The sequence below is a fragment of the Squalius cephalus genome (assembly GCF_949319135.1).
Source record: "Squalius cephalus genome assembly, chromosome: 7".
NCBI lineage: Eukaryota > Metazoa > Chordata > Actinopteri > Cypriniformes > Leuciscidae > Squalius > Squalius cephalus.
Genome location: NC_137128.1, coordinates 34,353,483 through 34,371,321, shown reverse-complemented (window position 1 = coordinate 34,371,321; position 17,839 = coordinate 34,353,483). Strand labels below are relative to the sequence as shown.

General features: G+C 38.3%; 3 protein-coding genes across 10 annotated transcripts in view; 2 read left to right on the top strand and 1 right to left on the bottom strand.

Annotated features, from left to right (window-relative positions):
- Positions 1-442: 442 nt before the first annotated feature.
- Positions 443-2,330, top strand: LOC307161827 (uncharacterized protein; the record flags this gene model as incomplete). The annotated part of the gene is made up of 4 exons (XM_079876763.1): positions 443-604; positions 1,573-1,669; positions 2,025-2,178; positions 2,259-2,330. 4 exons carry the CDS (start codon positions 443-445, stop codon positions 2,308-2,310), a joined length of 465 nt encoding a protein of 154 aa, XP_079732889.1. The 3' UTR covers positions 2,311-2,330.
- Positions 2,331-2,884: 554 nt separating this feature from the next.
- On the top strand, positions 2,885-9,374 carry LOC307162444 (uncharacterized protein). 2 transcript variants are annotated; one of them, XM_079877743.1, is made up of 13 exons: positions 2,885-2,971; positions 3,652-4,508; positions 4,590-4,833; positions 5,019-5,174; positions 5,259-5,329; positions 5,416-5,501; positions 5,579-5,639; positions 5,805-5,880; positions 6,457-6,507; positions 7,063-7,301; positions 7,401-7,616; positions 8,417-8,505; positions 8,583-9,374. In XM_079877743.1, exons 2-13 carry the CDS (start codon positions 3,696-3,698, stop codon positions 8,656-8,658), a joined length of 2,178 nt encoding a protein of 725 aa, XP_079733869.1. In that variant the 5' UTR covers positions 2,885-2,971; positions 3,652-3,695; the 3' UTR covers positions 8,659-9,374. The 2 variants fall into 2 exon arrangements, with proteins under 2 accessions (XP_079733869.1, XP_079733868.1); XM_079877742.1 differs by having other exon boundaries at positions 2,893-2,971; positions 5,022-5,174.
- LOC307162442 (polyhomeotic homolog 3) overlaps positions 9,280-17,839 on the bottom strand; it is a 13,092-nt gene continuing 4,532 nt past the window's right edge. For 2 of the 7 annotated variants that reach the window (XM_079877721.1, XM_079877720.1), the window contains exons 2-15: positions 17,117-17,310; positions 16,740-16,883; positions 16,573-16,662; positions 16,216-16,371; positions 16,010-16,099; positions 15,464-15,695; positions 14,130-14,734; positions 13,099-13,261; positions 12,769-13,013; positions 12,318-12,468; positions 12,126-12,240; positions 10,902-11,040; positions 10,545-10,797; positions 9,280-9,883 (exon numbers count right to left, since the gene is read on the bottom strand). In XM_079877721.1, coding sequence (XP_079733847.1) covers positions 9,729-9,883; positions 10,545-10,797; positions 10,902-11,040; positions 12,126-12,240; positions 12,318-12,468; positions 12,769-13,013; positions 13,099-13,261; positions 14,130-14,734; positions 15,464-15,695; positions 16,010-16,099; positions 16,216-16,371; positions 16,573-16,662; positions 16,740-16,883; positions 17,117-17,290 — 2,712 coding nt within the window. In that variant the 5' untranslated portion in view covers positions 17,291-17,310 and the 3' untranslated portion in view covers positions 9,280-9,728. The remainder of the gene's footprint in view (positions 9,884-10,544; positions 10,798-10,901; positions 11,041-12,125; positions 12,241-12,317; positions 12,469-12,768; positions 13,014-13,098; positions 13,262-14,129; positions 14,735-15,463; positions 15,696-16,009; positions 16,100-16,215; positions 16,372-16,572; positions 16,663-16,739; positions 16,884-17,116; positions 17,311-17,839) is intronic. The other 5 variants (XM_079877723.1, XM_079877724.1, XM_079877725.1 and 2 more) reach the window with 5 other exon arrangements.

Here is a 17,839-nt window from a genome sequence, read left to right as displayed (position 1 = left end):
CCATGAGCACATGGAAGAAATGTCTCCAGGGAAATAATGGATGTTTTTTTAAAACAGTGATGTGTAATTATTCCTCAGAGCACTGATAAGGTCCTTAAAATAACAATGTAGATATGCTGACGTAGCTTCCACTCACATCCAGAGCTCTAGACTCGCAGCCCAGCCTCAGTGAACAAAACGCAGCTGGTTCAACCTTGATTCCGCATAAACTTTCCTCGCTGCGACGCCAGACTAAAGAAGGTCAGTGTATTTTGTGTCCTACTACATCATCTTTCTCAGGATGGCCAGATCCAAATTGGCCCAGAACACCTGTAACTGGATCACGGCTCTCCTCACGTTGTGGTCCATGGTCTCTCTGATTGTCATTGTGGTTTGGGCCACCTGGCCTCCCTTGGCTAGCCTTGCACAATGCAGAGTGGCACATCGGGCCTTAATTGAAAAGATGGAGGGAGCTAAAGTGATGAAGGAAAAAGAGCACAACGTCTTGAAATCTGCACTGCAACTGAGCTCTAAAAACCAGACCAGACTGCAAGAAGAGCTGGAAAGTATTCTAGAGAGCCAGAGGGAAACCAACGCATCTCTAACCGAGACTCTGCAACTGCAAGTGAGTATCAAAAAGTGATAAATGTGTTTTAAAGGGATAGTTCACTTTGAAATTAAATTTTGGTAGTTTTAGCTTACCTCAAGGGCATCCAAGATGCAGGTGTCTTTTTTTCCACAGTAGTTTCAATTTTGATATTTTTTTAGGTCAAACCGTTCTTGTCTGTCAGTCATATAATGCAGGTCTGTGAGTCCAAATTAAAACAATTCCCCATCGTAAGTACACATTGATGGCCTAAGACACGAAACGAGCGGTTTGTGTGAGAAAACGAACAGTATTTATATCGTTTTTACCTCTTATACACAGCCACGTCCAAGTGATCTGAGGGCGCGCGCGCATCCTGGTGTGTGACGTGTGCGCAGACTGGTGCATAGATATATATACACTAGATGTCGCCTTAAAGACATTCGTTCCAATGAACTGCCATAGACAAGGCGAGATCTAGTGTATATATATCTATGCAACAGTCTGCGTCCACTCACACACCAGGATGCGCGAGCGCCCTCAGATCACTTGGACGTGGCTGTGTATAAGAGGTAAAAACGATATAAATACTGTTCATTTTCTCACACAAACCGCTCGTTTCGTGTCTTAGGCCATCAATGTGTACTTACGATGGGGAATTGTTTAATTTGGACGATGGGGAATTGTTGTAATTTGGACTCTGTGCATGCTCTTTGAGACAGTGACCACAGACTTGCATGATATGACTGACAGACAAGAACGGTTTGACCTAAAAATATCAAAATTGAAACTACTGCGGAAAAAAAGACACCTACATCTTGGATGCCCTTGAGGTAAGCTAAAACATACCAAAATTTAATTTCAAAGTGAACTATCCCTTTAAAATGTCTGTGCTGATGCTATAAAACAGGAACTGATTAAGTGTCCCAATGATTAATTTACTTTTTTTTTTTTTTTTAAAGATGGTAATAGGCCTATACTGATTTTATTGGATTTTTTGTTTATAGATGATCCTAAAGGAAAATGTAACAGCTTTGGAAAATCAAAGACTCAGGCTCCACAGTGAACATGCAAGACTTTTTTCAGAGCTGGCTCAACAAGAGGGTAGGAGAACCTAATATGGGAATATTTCTCAAAATGATAAAGTTGGAGCAGCCAAAGACGTCTGCATGTTTTTACATGAGAGCATAATTATGTTTTGAGATAAGGAGTAGGCTATATGAAATTGGCATTCTAAGTGCGCCTTCCAGACACTTTCCAGACACACTCAACATTGATATATATATTTATATATAACGCTGATAACATTTAGGCCTACATGTTTTATATGCATGAACTAAAGTTTCCTTATAATGTTGATCATGGCGATATAAGCTTAAATTGCAATATTTCACTTAAGTATAGAACAGGCAGGCCTAATAAATGTATGAAAACGTGTTTGTTGTTTTGCTTCGCGCAGCTCTTATTGAGTCTCTGTGGGTGAATCTGACCAGTGAATCGCATCATTTGGATTCGTGTGAGGCTTTAAGGGATGCCGCTAACAGCCAGCAGATGGCAGCAGAGAGTCAGAGGAAAGCCTGTGAACACAAAACAACTTACCTTGTCAAGCAAACGTGAGTGATTATAATCCAACCGACACAAGACGTTTATTTTACAGTGCACTGTTTCATTTATTTCTTTATCCATTTTGCAGAGGGAACTGCAAGGTTAATGGGCGAGGAACCGAAGACTTCCAAAACAACTGAAGAAAACTGCCACAGAGAACCTCTTTCGATTAAATATAGCTCCTTAGCTTATATGGAAAGTGTCCTTTAAAACGAGACCTTCTGAGATATTTGTATGGTAAAGTGAAATAAATAATGTAAAAATAATAATAATATTGTTGTTGTGTGAATAAAGTTGGGAGGACATGGAAATATGACTGATTAATCTTTTCTTTTTTTTCATATTTTTAAAATGAATTCCTATTATCAGGACATAACAGTAAAAATATTTATATTTCTGTTTTAAGCTGAATGTATTTTTGTTAGTTGTTTTGTTTGTTTTTATTTATATCTTCATATATTAATTTTATATAAAATTAAATAATTATTAAATCATTTTAAATTAATTATTTAATTGAATATGTAATTCAAAATTCGATTAAATGTATTATTTATTAGAATTATTATTTTATTTTGATTATTTAATTTCATTAAAATGAGGTGAATTGAATAATGAGTGCAATTGTTCCTATATTGTTTTAATAATTATTCATATATTTTCAACTTGAAAACATGAAAACACTCAGAAACACACTTTTGACTGTTCAAACCATCTATGGCTCAAACCGACTTCCTAATTCAAACGTAACCCTGATCACGTGATCACGACCAAGCACTTCGTAAACAGCTGAAAATCTAACAAGTAAGTGCTTTGATACAAATCTCCCACATGAGCGCATACATTTATATTACAGTTTCTTGATTTGACTATTTTGAAAGTAAATTTTGTAGCAAATGAACCTGCGCCTGCAGATTTTTAGGATACTATGACATACGCTGGCTGATCGTGTTACATTGGTTTTCCATGGAGCTGCTAATGCTAACGTTAATACACAGCGCTCCTAGTCAACACGTCTGATGTGCTGTAGATACTTTCTTTTATGTTGCATTTTTTTGCGTATATCGTCGTATCTGCCATATTACGATTTTTATACGGTTGATTTAGCTTCTTTTTTTTTTAGCTAAAGTAACGTTACTTGGGTTATGTCAGTTCTAGTATTTCAACAAACCCAGATGATTACATAAACTAACAGCGGTTTTAAAGGCTTTATTTCTCAGTAAGATCAGCGTTAAGTTTAGTATACTCTGTAATGCAATTTCCTGAAATGTCTTATAATTTATTTGGTAGTTATTATATAGCCTGCTTATAAAGTCATGCATATTATGTATTTACAGTAAAAGGTCTTTGTGTACCAGGTTTATCGGCAAACTCTCAGTTGCTATGTGTCCGTTGCTAAACTTATGGCAAGTTGGATATGTCCATGACACTTTTGACAACTAACATGACTAACAGACCTCACTTTGTTTTTCTTTGCATACCAGCATAATGAGACCAACCTTGGTGGTGCCAATGTGCTGAGACATCAATGGTTGCAGGAATGAGTTCGGCAGACAACTTGTCCTCACGCCACCGAAGAAATCCTCGTAGGACCTGTCGCACCATTTCTGAAGATTCTGCTAAACTTAACAAACCTGTTTCAAGCGACGAAGCTTCCATCTTGCCAAGTAAAGAAACCACAGCATCTCAAGGTCTGAATACTGCAGAATCATGCGAACAAAGAAAGACCAAGAAGGAAAAGGAGAAACCTCAAAAAGCAAACCAGAGTGCTCCTCCCGACTCATCAGCTTGTTTACAGAATTCACCACATGAACTAATGGGTATAAATGGACTGGTGTCTTCAAACTCACTTAAACCTGAGCCAACGGTGCCTCAAAAAATTACTACCCCCAAATGCCCATCAAAGACTTCAAAAAGATCTCACAAGGGAAGGAAAAAGAAATGTGTTCAACCCAATGAGAAAGAAGTAGCTGCTAGCAAAGCTTGTGCAAATGGACTGGACAATTCATGCCCAGAACAACACTTACGCTCTCCAAAAACAAAAGGGACACGTTATCGGCACTCTAAAAAACCTCAAAACCATCAAACCCCTTTTGATGTTTCTACAGGGCTTTACACATGTACTACATTATCTCCTCGTCGTCACAAGGAGTTATCGTCCTGCCACACTAATGGTGATTGTACTTCCAGACCACGCACCCCAAAACGGAGCTGTGTCCAGTCCAGCCCTCTCTTAAGCTCCACACCGAACTCAGACCTCCACCCCCTGTCTCCAAAAAGAGCTGAGAATAGTTGCACACCACAAAGTCGTCAGAAAGTCAAAGTGTCCCGTCTAACAAAGGTTTTTATGAAAGCCATTATAGCATTATTGAACTGTTCTACGAAATTCCTGGCTTAACTATTTTTCATGTATTCTTATTAGTCACCACCTCCAGAGGCTACACCATCAAGATGCGTCAGACCTCAGAGAATCGCGGCTGCAGGAAGGCCAAGAGGTCGCAAGAAAAAGAAAGTGCAGGAACAGCCAAGTGCCTCTCCCCCAGTGAAACGCTGCAGGAAGAATGCAACGTCTCCTGTAAAATCTCCTGAGGGAGAGCCATCCCTTGAGACGGAAACTCCAAGTAAACCTTGCATTGAAACCCAGGAGCCAGAGCCACTGAAATCGGGTATACATAATTTTTGGGCCCTCATACAAATCAATATAATGTAGTCTGGTTATGTATTTACATCTAGTACATTATATCACTTTTAATGTTAATAGGTGTAAACAGAACCTCAGATATATGATTGTGTTGTCATTTTCTTCTGAAATCAGTCGTCATAATGAAATAATGTCGTGTCATGTACCTAGCAGATCAAACCATGTCCTCTGACCTCTCCATCGAGCTGAGCCTGCAGGAGGAGCCTCATCCTCCTAACCACTCTGTCTTCATGCAGGAGGAGGAGGAAGAGGACCAGGATGATGATGAAGAGGAGCTGCCCAGCTTTTTGCAGCAGGACAATAAAAGTGAGCGCAATCCCTTGTGTATGTGTATATGTAATTTTTTGGCCAATGCTTTGATATATTTGGCCAATGATATTTGATTTCCAGAGCCTTTGTCAATCTCAGAGGGACTTTGCGTGTGGTGCAAACTGAGAAAATATCCCTACTGGCCAGCAGTGGTAAGTACAGCATACGATTTTGTGCAGTTTTTTAACTCTTGATTTTAGACTGTAGTTGATGACTAGTGTGCTCTTCTGTGCCACAGGTTAAAAGTGTGAATCACAAGAGCAAAAAAGCCAGCATCATATTTATTGATTGCTACCTAATCGACCAAAAGAGAATTAGAAAAGGGTAAGAATTCATCAGTATCTCAAAATTCACCTATTTTTGGTATGTATAGTAAATTATTCCTTTTTGTTTATCTGTAGGTTTTCTGTACCCCTGCGAAATCTAAAACATTTTGACTGTGAAGAGTATGAAAAATTGGTGGTAAAGTAACATCTCTTTTACTCTTTGCCACATTATTTTGCTTTTTCAGAGTGCATGCTAACTATTTTAATATTTCTGCCATCAGAAGACATTGTTACACTTAGTATATACTACAAGACATTTTTATTGACATGGTTGGCATTTTCTTTTTAATATCTCTTTTAGGACCTAGCAAAAGAGAAGTATGGCAGTGCTATTACCTGGTCTCTGGAACTGATATCGGACTATATGATCCGCATTGGTATTTATCTTTAGAACTTAAGTACTCATGTACATTTAAACATTTAATAAAAATAATATGTAGCAGAATCAAATGTGTGAATTTATTAATATTTATCCAAATGTGCAAACTTTGACTAAATGCCCTAATTGTGTGTAGCAAACACAAACAAACCGGAGCACGTATGTGCCTTATTGTACATGAAATATCAATAATTGTTGATTGATTTTGCACTCCTGACAGAAATTAAGAAATTACTGTCACTGTAACTTCATCAACAATCACATAGTGGTCAAATATCGAAACTAGAGTCCTAAATCTTTCTAATCATACATAGTTTGTCAAGATTAAATAAGGTCATGGTAATAGTGTGCAGTGAATGTAATCAAATGATATATGCTTTTGTATATATCACTGTATGCACAGCAGGAATATGAAATGAAATCATTTGAGCCACTTTTCACACAGTGCTCTATTTGTATGTACTGAGGGTTTGCTTGTGAAATAACACAAAAAGATAGAAAATATTCATCAAAGATATAAAAAAATATAATATTTAATAAAAATTATAATAATAATAAAAATATTTTCTGGCAGGGTGTGGATCCTTCTCTGGCTCCTTCATCGAATATTGTGCCGCTGACATCAGTAAGTTTCCTTTCATTATATATTTTCATGCACATCTAAAATATTTGTAATTTTATGTTAATTGTTGTTAATTTAAGATTTAAGACACTTTGTCATTAGATGCAATTCAATGAAATTTAGTTAGTTAAACAATAATTAGCACAAATAAAAGAGATAACATGCATAATGCACAGCGAGGTAGATACATATTTTAATAATGAATAAAATAACAAATTTATCTGTACATTAATATTACATTATTTACATAAATAATAAATGAATGGTAAATTTTAACAAATTATGTTCATATTAAATATAAATGTTGCAGTTTAAAACATTATTAAAAGGAAAATACCAATACTTCCATATTTTAGATGAATTAACGTGGTATTTGTAGTACTCCACGTTTTGTGGTAATAACTTTAACAATTAATCAGTTAATTGATTGATAATTTTAATGGCTAGAAATGGACAATCAATCTGTGTAAACCAGGTTAAAACCTCATTATGAATCAGGTCAGCCTCCTTCACCAGTGCTGGTTTAACAGAAATGTTCCTTTGATCTGATGATCCCAGGTTGCCCAGTGCGGAGGAAGTACTCTGAGAAGAAATCTGTGCTGACCTTCCCCAGTCAGGAGATTCTGGGCGAAGAGTGTGACAACTCCGATAATAACACAGAGGACATCACTGTGGAAGAGCAGGATGAGCTCCTCTCCAAGAAAGTGCTGCCCGACCGATCCAAGGCTGCACGGAACCGCGCCAATGAGTTGTTGATTGACTTTATCATCAGACAAAAAGTCGAAAACCGCTTACTGGTACAATTTTTGTTGATGTATTCATAAAGATATTCATATTGATGTATTGAGACAGGTTCATGTATGCACACAACTAATGCCTCTGTCTGGTGCACACAGGCAGTCATCAGCGGTCGCGAGACATCTAAATGGATGCAGGCCCTCCAGAAGCCTTCTCGACCAGTGGTTGATGTCTATCTGGAAGATGAGGAGCAGGTTGATAAGGTGTACCGCTACCTGAACAAAGTCTGCGATAGCGCCCCTCAAATAAACACCTGCCTAGAAAACATCCAGGTGGACCGGATCCGGCTTATTCTTGATGTGCTCCTGCCTGAGGTAATCGCCTTTAAAGGGATAGTTCACCCAAAAATGAAAATACTGTCATCTCTGTCAACTCAAAAGAAGATATTTTGAAGAATGTCGGAAACCAAAAAGTTGATGGACCCCATTGACCTCCATAGTATGAAAAAAAAAAAAGAATACTATGGAAGTCAACGGGGCCCATCAACTGTTTGGTTTCCGACATTCTTCAAAATATCTTCTTTTGTGTTCTGCAGAAGACAGAAATGCATTTAGGTTTGGTACAACTTGAGAGTGAGTAAATGATGACAGAATTTTCATTTTTGGGTAAACTAACCCTTTCATTTATACCAGTGGTTCTCAACCTCTCCTGCAGGGACCCGCTGACAGGTCATGTTTCTGTTTTAACCCTGAAATGGCACACCTGATTCAGTTAATTAAAGGCTTAAGGAGTAGTTGACTAATTGATTAATTGACTAATTCCTACTCTTCCTACTCTAATAACTACTCATTAATTGAATCAGGTGTGCCATTTCAGGGTTAAAACAGAAACATTGCCTGTCAGGGGGTCCCTGCAAGAGAGGTTGAGAACCACAGATTTATACGACCTTAAACGTTTGGGGTTGGTGTGAATTTTTTATTTTATTTTTTTTCATGTTTTTTACCTTCACTTTTGATCAATTGAATGCATCCTTGCTGAATAAATGTATTAATTACACATTTTTTTTTTAAATCTCACTGCCCCCAAACTTTTGAATGGTAGTGTATAATATTTTCAGCTGACCATGTTCCGGCATCATTCATAGCCATGTTTCAGGGACTGTTTTGCTTTCTAGGCCATTATCCATGCCATTGCTGGAGTCCACAAGCTTTCCCTGGAGAAGGCAGAGGAGAAGTATCGCAGAGGGCCGTGCTTTAGTAACAGGTAGAGTATTTTTGAACTGACTTGGAAAAACTGCATCTTGCATCCGTTTGAACTTTTTTTCTTTCACTGCGTTTTAGAGAAAGACAAGAGTTTGACATGATGATTGAACAGCAGATGAAGCTCAAGGAAATCACACAGCGCCATAGACAGTGACATCCCCTATGTTTCAAAGAAACAGTAACTTTTATGAGCTTAATTTATACCATTTATTCCCAGGAATATTTTCTATAATATTTTTGACGGCATTAATAATTGATTAAAGTATATAGGAAATGAATGATTTTCCTGGCAAACAATTATGGCTTTAACTAAAAGCTAAAAATGTTATTAATTTTTTATCATCAGATCTCTGAGACTTTGTGAACTGAATGGTTAGTCTCTGACATCTTGATGCTAAAATCAACAAAATACAGTGCTTTTAATGTGTGCAGTGTGTGTAATAAATTAATACCCTGTACATAAATACAACATTTTAAAAACAATATGGTTATTGTATTCCTCAGTTTAACTAAAACTGATGTTGTGCCTACTTGTTTAGAAAATGCTTAAGTGTGTGCAAGGGACGTTTGTAACTTTAACTGAACAATATCAAGCTGCTTTTACAATCAACACAATTGATGTCTCTAAAATGTTGTCTTTTAGCCATCTGATTCACAAGAACTTTGCCGTGCATAGAGGCTTTTTCTACAACTTTGTGCGAAAAGATGCCAAAGAAGTTGCATTTTACTGCAACTGAGTTCTGGTCTAATGTATATAAAGATTTTATACAGACCTTAATTGTTTATCAATAAATCTTTATTTTTCATCACACATTATATACTCTGTATTTTTGTAAACATTTATGTCATTTAAAGAGTTCCTTTATATTTAAACGGTGTTATGTTTTTTTTAATACTTTGTACATTATGTGCCAACTTCCACAAATTGTTGCTGCACAGCAACATCATACCTCATTCTACCCTTCCAGTTGGTCTGTTTATTATAAATCCAATACACAAGATCAGAATTTAGTTATAGATGTTATACAAAACTTTACCTTACAATTGGATTGAATGGAATGAAATCAAAAGTTAAGTCCACCATGAAACATTGAGGTATAAGAAGGAGGTCCCCATGAATGTCTGCAGTATTTGTAGAATGGCCACACACTGAAGTCATGGCACTTTGAAAGGAAGCTGACTCAGATATTGTGACAGAATATGACTGGTTGTGGAAAGACGAGCCTAAGGTTCTTTGAGAGCGTTGATCTGTGCACAGATTTTGAGCGCAGGGCCCAGTTTCATGTTCATAGCGCTCATGAGGTGGTCCTCTGTAAGCAACAACAGGGCCTGTCCGTCAATCTCCTGTGACCGGAACTCTGCTGCAATATCATGGCACCCTTAGAACAAGTGGAGGAGATGCAAAGATGAGCATATGATTCTAAAGATATTATAAAAATCTATTACATTAGATGCTCAATGTAGCGGAAATCACATATTGACATTACTTTTAGTTTAAAAGTGAAGTGCGTGACTTTTTCAAATATTTTCTATTTTCTTTCAAAACCATCACTAACATACATTTTATATATATATATATATATATATATATATATATATATATATATATATATATATATATAAACAAGGAGGTCCTATTGTTTTTCTAAGGAATTTTTTTTTTTTTTTTTCAATCGTTCTGGGCTTTTTGGGGCCCTTAAAACTCTTGAAACTTTGCACACACGTAGGAATCATCGGCCATCAGGGCCAGGCCAAAGCTAATACACGGGCGTGGCAGGAATGCAGTCCAAAAACTTGGTCCATATATCATTCATACTTGCATGTACATGTATGAAAGTCAGTACATGTGTGTGTGTATATATATATATATATATACGTCACATGATAATGACAACATGGCAAAGTAGTACATCCAGATTACATTAATTCTATACAGAAACTTCTTCATTTCACACTACATTCAAAATAAATATTTTTATTCATTAAACATCACCTAGTGGAACACAAGGTGTACTGCGTTTCTGAAACCTGTGCAGCTACCTGGTAAAGAGCTGATGAAGGAGCACACTTGCTCCACACTCCACTGTGAGGGACTTGATTCAAGGACACAGTTAGAGCTGCTGCAGCTCTCCAGTCTCCTCTGTTCTCTTTCTCTGTCTTGCTCTTTCTCTCTTTCGGCCTGCAAACGCAGCCTCGTTGTCATCGGCCCTGGCGAATCCTCCTCCTCTCTCTCAGTCCACATTGAATCGGACACCGTCTGGTTGTCGTTGGAGCGATGGGAATCTTGCAGCTGCTGAGGAAATAATTTGTTGTAATAGGTCAGTCCCAGTTATTAATTATGGTTTAACATTGGGTTGCATAGTTTGGTTAAAAGGATATTTGTTAATTTTCACTGACCTGCTTGAGGTAGTGTTCCCTAGACCCAGCATGTACGCGACTAGGTGGTCTCCCCCGCCTGCCCATGGGTCTGTGGAGCCAGCGGACAACTTTTTCTGGCCTCAACAGGTTTAGACGTTTTTTACAGCTTACGTTGAATCTGTAAGATAAACAAGGCTGCTTGTACTGCAGTATACAGTTTTATGAACACATTAACTTAATCCTAAATGTGTAAGCTTATAATCTTTATATGCAAGCATGCATTCTTACTAAAAAATGCAACCATTTCAAGTGAGCATGTATACACTACTATTAAAAAAAAATCATAATTGTATTCAGCAAGGATGCATTAAATTGATCAAAAGTAACAGTAAAGACTTTACTTTTACAAAAAAAAAAAAAAATTTTAAATGAATGAACTTTCTATAAAGAAATGTATCACAGTTTTCACAAACATATAAAGCAGCTATTTTCAACATTGATAATAATAGGAAATGTTTCTTGGGCAGAAAATCAGCATATTAGAATGATTTCTGAAGGATCAAGTGACATTGAAGAGTAATGATGCTGAAAATTCAGCTTTTCCATCACAGGAATAAATTACAATTTAAAATAAACTGAAATAATTGTAATAATAATATTTCATAATATTACGGTTTTTACAGTTTTTTTTATCAAATAAATGCAATCTCTGTGAGAATAAGAGACTTCTTTACATTAAAAACACTTTCATTTTTGAACGGTAGTGTATATTCTTTATACCAGCATGCATTTTGTAAATTTCATTCATGTCTTAATGTTTCGTTATCTCAAAATTGGAAACCCGGCTTCTGGTATTCTGGTCTCATGTCCCTCTTTCATTGTAAGTCTAAGCAATATTTTTGTCCATTTTATTATCCAGGAGGTAAAAATATCATATTCTTTCATTTAGCAATGTAATAGCACACCACTCCTCAACAATCACTCATACCCGTGGAACAAATGGTGCAAGATAATTTACAGGCCAAAGTTTAATATTGAAGTTTAGAGGTTTAGAACAGGAGTGCCCAATCCTGTTCCTGGAGGTCTACCTTTCTGCAAAGGTCAGCTCCAACCCTGATCAAACACAACTGAACCAGCTAATTAAGATCTTCAGGAGCACTGGATAAGTCCAGACAGGTGTGTTGGATCAGGGTTGGATCTGGATCTGATTTGAAAGAGAAGATGAAAGAGACACAAAAAGTGGCTATCCATACGGCTCTTTACCTTCTGACACATGTCATGGAGCAGAAGCGTTTGGATCTGAGGAAGGTACGAGCGAAGCCTCTCTTCCCACAAAACTCGCATTCGAGTACGTCAGGCAGGTTTTCAACTGTCTGTTCTGAAAGCAGAAGAGATCCTGCCAGAAACGCTCATATTGACTCAATGCATAAATAAGAAATGTGCTAATGAGCCCACCATCCTCAGCCGGTGTGTTATCAATGTCGGAATCAGTGGAGTTTTCCGGATTGTCCGCATCCATAAGGCAGTCATCCCGGGCTGATTGTTCATCCTCTCTATCTTCTGGCAGTGTGGCCTGCAGGTTCATCTCTAAGGAAGCACGTCTCACCTGATGAAAAAGACCAGCACATCAATACTGGACATACCAAACATTTTTTGGGATGCCTTTTGTGGTTTCGACTTCTGAAAGTGTGGAGCACTTTGTGAAGGTTCCCAAAGGGGACACTTTAATAACTGGTTGATCTGTACGTTTGGCCGCAGACCCTCACCAGCCGTCTAACTCTCTGCTCTCAGGGAACGAGAGATCTTTGAGCTTCACGGCTCCATTAGAGAACCATAAGAGAACCATGGGCTTCATTAGGGCTTCATGGCAGCTGAGAATTGCTACGTCGTCAACCAGTGGACATACCGGGAACGGCTCCAGGCCCTCTCGGATGACGAAGCCCTCAATGAGGTGTGTGAGGATGTGAGGTCTAACGATGGCCTGTGAGGGCTGACCTTCAGGGTTCCCTGGAAGGCTGGCTGGGGGAAGCCTGCTGGTGCTTCTTACCGCAGAGGAGAGGAGGGGAGGGGGGGAACTGTTGGCATATGTGGGGTCCTCCGGTGACCGGATCACAGATCTGCTTGATGGAATGCACGGTTGGTCCGGATCGGCTATGGACAGAGCAGAGATCAGGTTAGAGATCTGCAGAAGGGTAGGAGGACCACAATACCAATCTTTGATATGGGTTCAAAGTACCTGTACAGTTTTCTGGTTGAGCTGTTACATCATCAGAGCTTCTCTGTGACTCGTCTGGTGGGGACAGCGGTGGCGGGGTGGACGCTCTGATATACTGAGGACACACGTGTTCTACATCCTTCAATAAATTCATGCTTCCACTCTCCTTCAACAATGGCATTGCCTGCCAAATTTCAGAATAAGCATAAGGTTTAAATTTTTTATATATATATATATGTTACAGTGTAAAATGTACTAAAATTAATGAAAATGACATGACAAAATATTGACTAAATTCAAAGGATATTTTCCTCAAGTCAAAAACCTGTCTAATTTAAGTAGTATGATGAAATATGCAGTATAATTTTACATTTAAAGGACATTTTATTGAAAGACAAAAACTACGACTACAACAAACTGTAAAAACTGGTTCTGAAGAATAAGAAGTTGCTCTTTTCCATTCAACAATACACAACCGTTCACAAGTTTGGGGTTGGTAAGATTTTTTTTATGTTTTCAAAAGAAGTCTCTTCTGCTCACCAAGTAAAAAAAAAAAAGCATTTATTTGACATAAAAATCTTTTGCAATATTATAAATATATTTACTGTCACTGTTTACTTTAGATCAATTTAATGCATCCTTGGTGAATAAAATAATTAATTTCTTTAAAAGCAAAATCTTACTGACCCCAAACTTTTGAACGGTAGTGTAGCCTCAAAGAAAACCCCTTAAAAGCACCATAAATGTAGTCATATGGTAAATTCTCTGAGTCTACTGTAACCATACGATAGCTTTTTGTGAGGAACAGACTTGTCGTAAGTAATTTTCATTTCATTAATTCATGCTTGCCCAAATTAAAGTCCCTGGTCACATCCAATTTTTTAATGGAAAAGAGCAGCCTGGACGATCCTTAAATAAATAACTTATTTCTGTTCCACAGTAAAAAGCAAATAAGATTTGAAGTAAATGATGACAGATATTTCATTTCTGGGTGAACTATTCCGTATGCTGGTTTTCCAGTTTAGCCGCATTATAAATCAAACAAGACTAACCGAGGGAGCTTCTGTTTGTGTAGCAGGCTGCATCTTTAAGTCCACTGCCACTGTCTGTGGTGGAGGTAAATTCTGAAAAGGCAGCTGAACTACAGCTTCAGCGGCTGGGTGCTCCTCTTCAGACACCATGTGGTCAGACTGGACAGCTGCGGTCTGAACTGAGCGTAGACAGAGTCTCTGCGGCTGGACCAGCCTAGGCAGACCCATGGTGAGAGGAGGGGGGCAGGCCAGAGGTGAATGCTGGGAGACTGGCTCTAGCACTGGGCCCAGATGAAGGGGTGGAGGGTCAGGGAGCGCTGCAGGAGGAACTGTGGACATAGACACAACTGCCGACTGATTGGCTGGTTGATTCGCAGAGGAGGGCACTGAGAGGAACTCTGTGTGCTGTGATTGGACAGTGGCTGTAGTGGGAGTGGTACGGGTCTGTGGGGCAAGGGGTGGAGGAGAGCTGTCCTGCGGTGTGACACGCAGTGCAATGGGCTGGACCTGTCTGTGAGCGGAGGAGCTCTGCTGGATGATGAGCTGGTGTGGCGTCACCCTCTGGCTGGAAGGGCAGTGCAGCTGGTGTCTGACCAGCGTATGAGACTGGACTGGTGTGAAGGTTGCTGCGGTAGAGACAGTCATTAGAAGCAAAACAAAGCATTCAGAACAGTTCTAAGATGTTTGAAAAGAAAAAATAGGTTATAGAAGTGGATCTCAACCTTTTTGACTTTTTGACCATTTTTATTTACAGAAACTAGAAGTGGCAATCTTAAACTAATTAAATAAAATAACTATAAATAATTATAATTAAATCCCATAACTCAAGAAGTTTAATTAATTGAATGCTCTTTAGTGTTCACACCACAATTTGTATGATTTTCCAGCTGTCCATGGTTTTTACATTATATTTTACTCACAAATAGCAATTTCTCATTGTTTCCAACCAATAAAATATCTTGGCATAACTAGAAAAAAAATATTTGTTATAGAAATTTTTGATTCATTTTCCATCACTTTTCCAGGTCTAGAAATATCTAGCTTTTTCAAGACTTTGGGACTGCTGTTTCATAAATAATAATGGATATTTTTAAAGAATATTTTAAAGTGTGTTTCATCTTAATTTCAATAATTTTAAGCCATCTTGTGCCCCCCTTGGAAGTGTGTTGAGGCCCCCTGATGGTCCCAGTCCCCAGGTTGAGAACCATAAATCTTGAACAACATGAAATTATTTTAGATCTTTTGCAATTAAAATGATTCTGCTTTCTTCAGAAGCCAATATTTGCTACGTTTACATTATTCTGCATTAAAAACAATGAAAATAATGGAGATGGAAATGTGATCTTGTAACTTACAAGGAGGAATGTGTGGTTGGGCTGATGGTGGCTGAGTGACATCGGTCAATATGGACTCACTTCTAGAAGCTTCTACCAGGTTCTGGGACAGCTGTGTGGACTTCAGTGGGAAAATGGACATCTTGGGAGGGGGACACACCAGCGTCTGACCTTGAAGAGAAGACTTGATCTGGAAGTTCTGTGGAGTAGCAAGAGCTCCAGGGAGATGCGTGCGGAGAGCCAAGCTTTGAACCTGGCAGAAGACAACACATTGAATGAATATGGAGCATCATTGATCATTTTATTGCAACACAGTGTGTCCATGACTAAGTACTGTTATGATAAACAGGATAACAAATTTATTTGATAGCTTTGACTCTGTTCAGTTAAATTATTAATTTAAAAAAAATCTCTCATCATTACATCCCATTTACATCCCATTTATTATATAGATATAAGTGAATTACATTGATTATTAATTAATTCAAACTGCAACAACAATACATTTGAAAGAATTCTGAAGTGTGTAAAATATAATTTAATCCTTTTCATTATACTCTGTCTCACCTGTGATGATGCTGAATGAGAGGACATTGAACTCACAACAGTCAGATCAGGTTGAACGGCAGCTACAGTGGCAGCAGGAGTAAGAATCAACTACAGATTTAGAAATAATGGCACAGCAATGGGAAGAAAGAAGAAGAAGCCGAGTCAAGTCAGTGGAAACTTGCAAACACCAATGAACACAATGCTTTTAGTGAATAGTTGCTTACCATCTGAGTGCGCAGATACATTTGGGCCTGGCTACCTGTGGGAGAGCTGTTTCCTAGAAGCATGGCCTGCTGGGAAATGGCCCCCCCTGTGCTATTGGAGCTAGTGACCTGGATGCGACCTATTGGCTGAGTTACAAGAGAGGTTGGCATGGTGATCTAGAGGGAGGGAAGTGTTTTCCTGTATGATTCATCTTCGATCAAAAGCTTAAATGTTTGGATAAAAACAGTGTTTTCTGATCTTATAATCTTTTAAAAAAGATTTATTTAATATTTTCCCAAAATCAAATTACCCAAACAAAAGTGGCTCTGTGAAGAAGCTAAAATAAAGTTTCTATGCTAAAGAACAAAAGCACTTACTGATGTTTGAGACACACTAGCAAGCTGAGTTCCATTCCCATTGGATGATGTAGGGGAGGAGTTGGGCTGTCTGCCATTAGTCTGTGCAGCCTGATTAGAAGTAGCAGGAACAAATTCTTAATCTCCAATATATTAATTATATTATATTATACTATATATTCTCATACCTGCTCTGTAGTGGTCAGGATTTGTTGATGCTGCTGTTGTAGTGCAGCTGTCTGCAGTAAGATATGTTGTTGTTGGGCAGCATACATCTGTTGCAGGTACTGAGCTGTCATGCTCTGTGGTCTGTGTAACGTCTGCTGGATTACCTAGCAAAACACCACATCATAAGCTTCACACGGCACTGGAGGGAATCATCTATTGCCAAAGTTTTTTACTCACAACCACAACAAAGAGTAAGCAGCTGAAGATTAGGTCAGCCTCAAAGCAATGTTCAGAATTTGACTACATTTAAAGGCTGTTGCTATTCTTTTAAGATACACTGGCATTGTGTGATATCATTTGTTCAATATGCTGCTGGTTGACACCAGTGGGGACTTACCTGGACCGCCTGCCTGTCTGAAGAGATGTTTCCCAGAGGAATGGAGTTGGGCTGGGTGCCCGTGGGAGTGTTGGATCTGGGTGTAGAGCTCACTGGTGCGGCACTGCTGGAGGCTACTGTTACACAGCCGTCCCCCTCCATCTCTTCCTGACTCTGTTTATCTGTGTCACCCATCAGAGTGATTTGTTAGCCAACTGAAAAATGACAAAATATTGAAAAAAACTGAGAGAGTATCCTGTTTTCTGTAATCAACTTCTGTTTTTTAACTGCATGGTTTGCTGGATTTAATTGATAGAGGTTGATTTCATTTAAAAACATGTAATTACAATAGTATATTGCATTAGCAAATCTGAGAAAAATGTATTTTAAACAATTTATCCTGTCACGGTTTTCAGTATATAACTAAAGATAAATGTTTACAAACATTGCTGAAATTAAGTCTCTTTTAGCAAAGAGTTACTAAAAAGAAACCGACATTAGCATTTAAAAAAAAAAATCCCGAAATGCTCTCAAATGCTTTTTGTATGTAACGGTCACCAGCTGGAGTGCCCTCTGGTGGCTCTCAATGGCACTCCACATCAGACTATTGTCATTCCCTCACAAACTACATTTCCCATAACTCACTGCCCGGACTCCTCATCCATTATCACATTCACCTTTGTCTCATTATCTGGTTTAGCTCACCCCATATAAGCCTCGTTTTCTCATTCATTATCTGTGAAG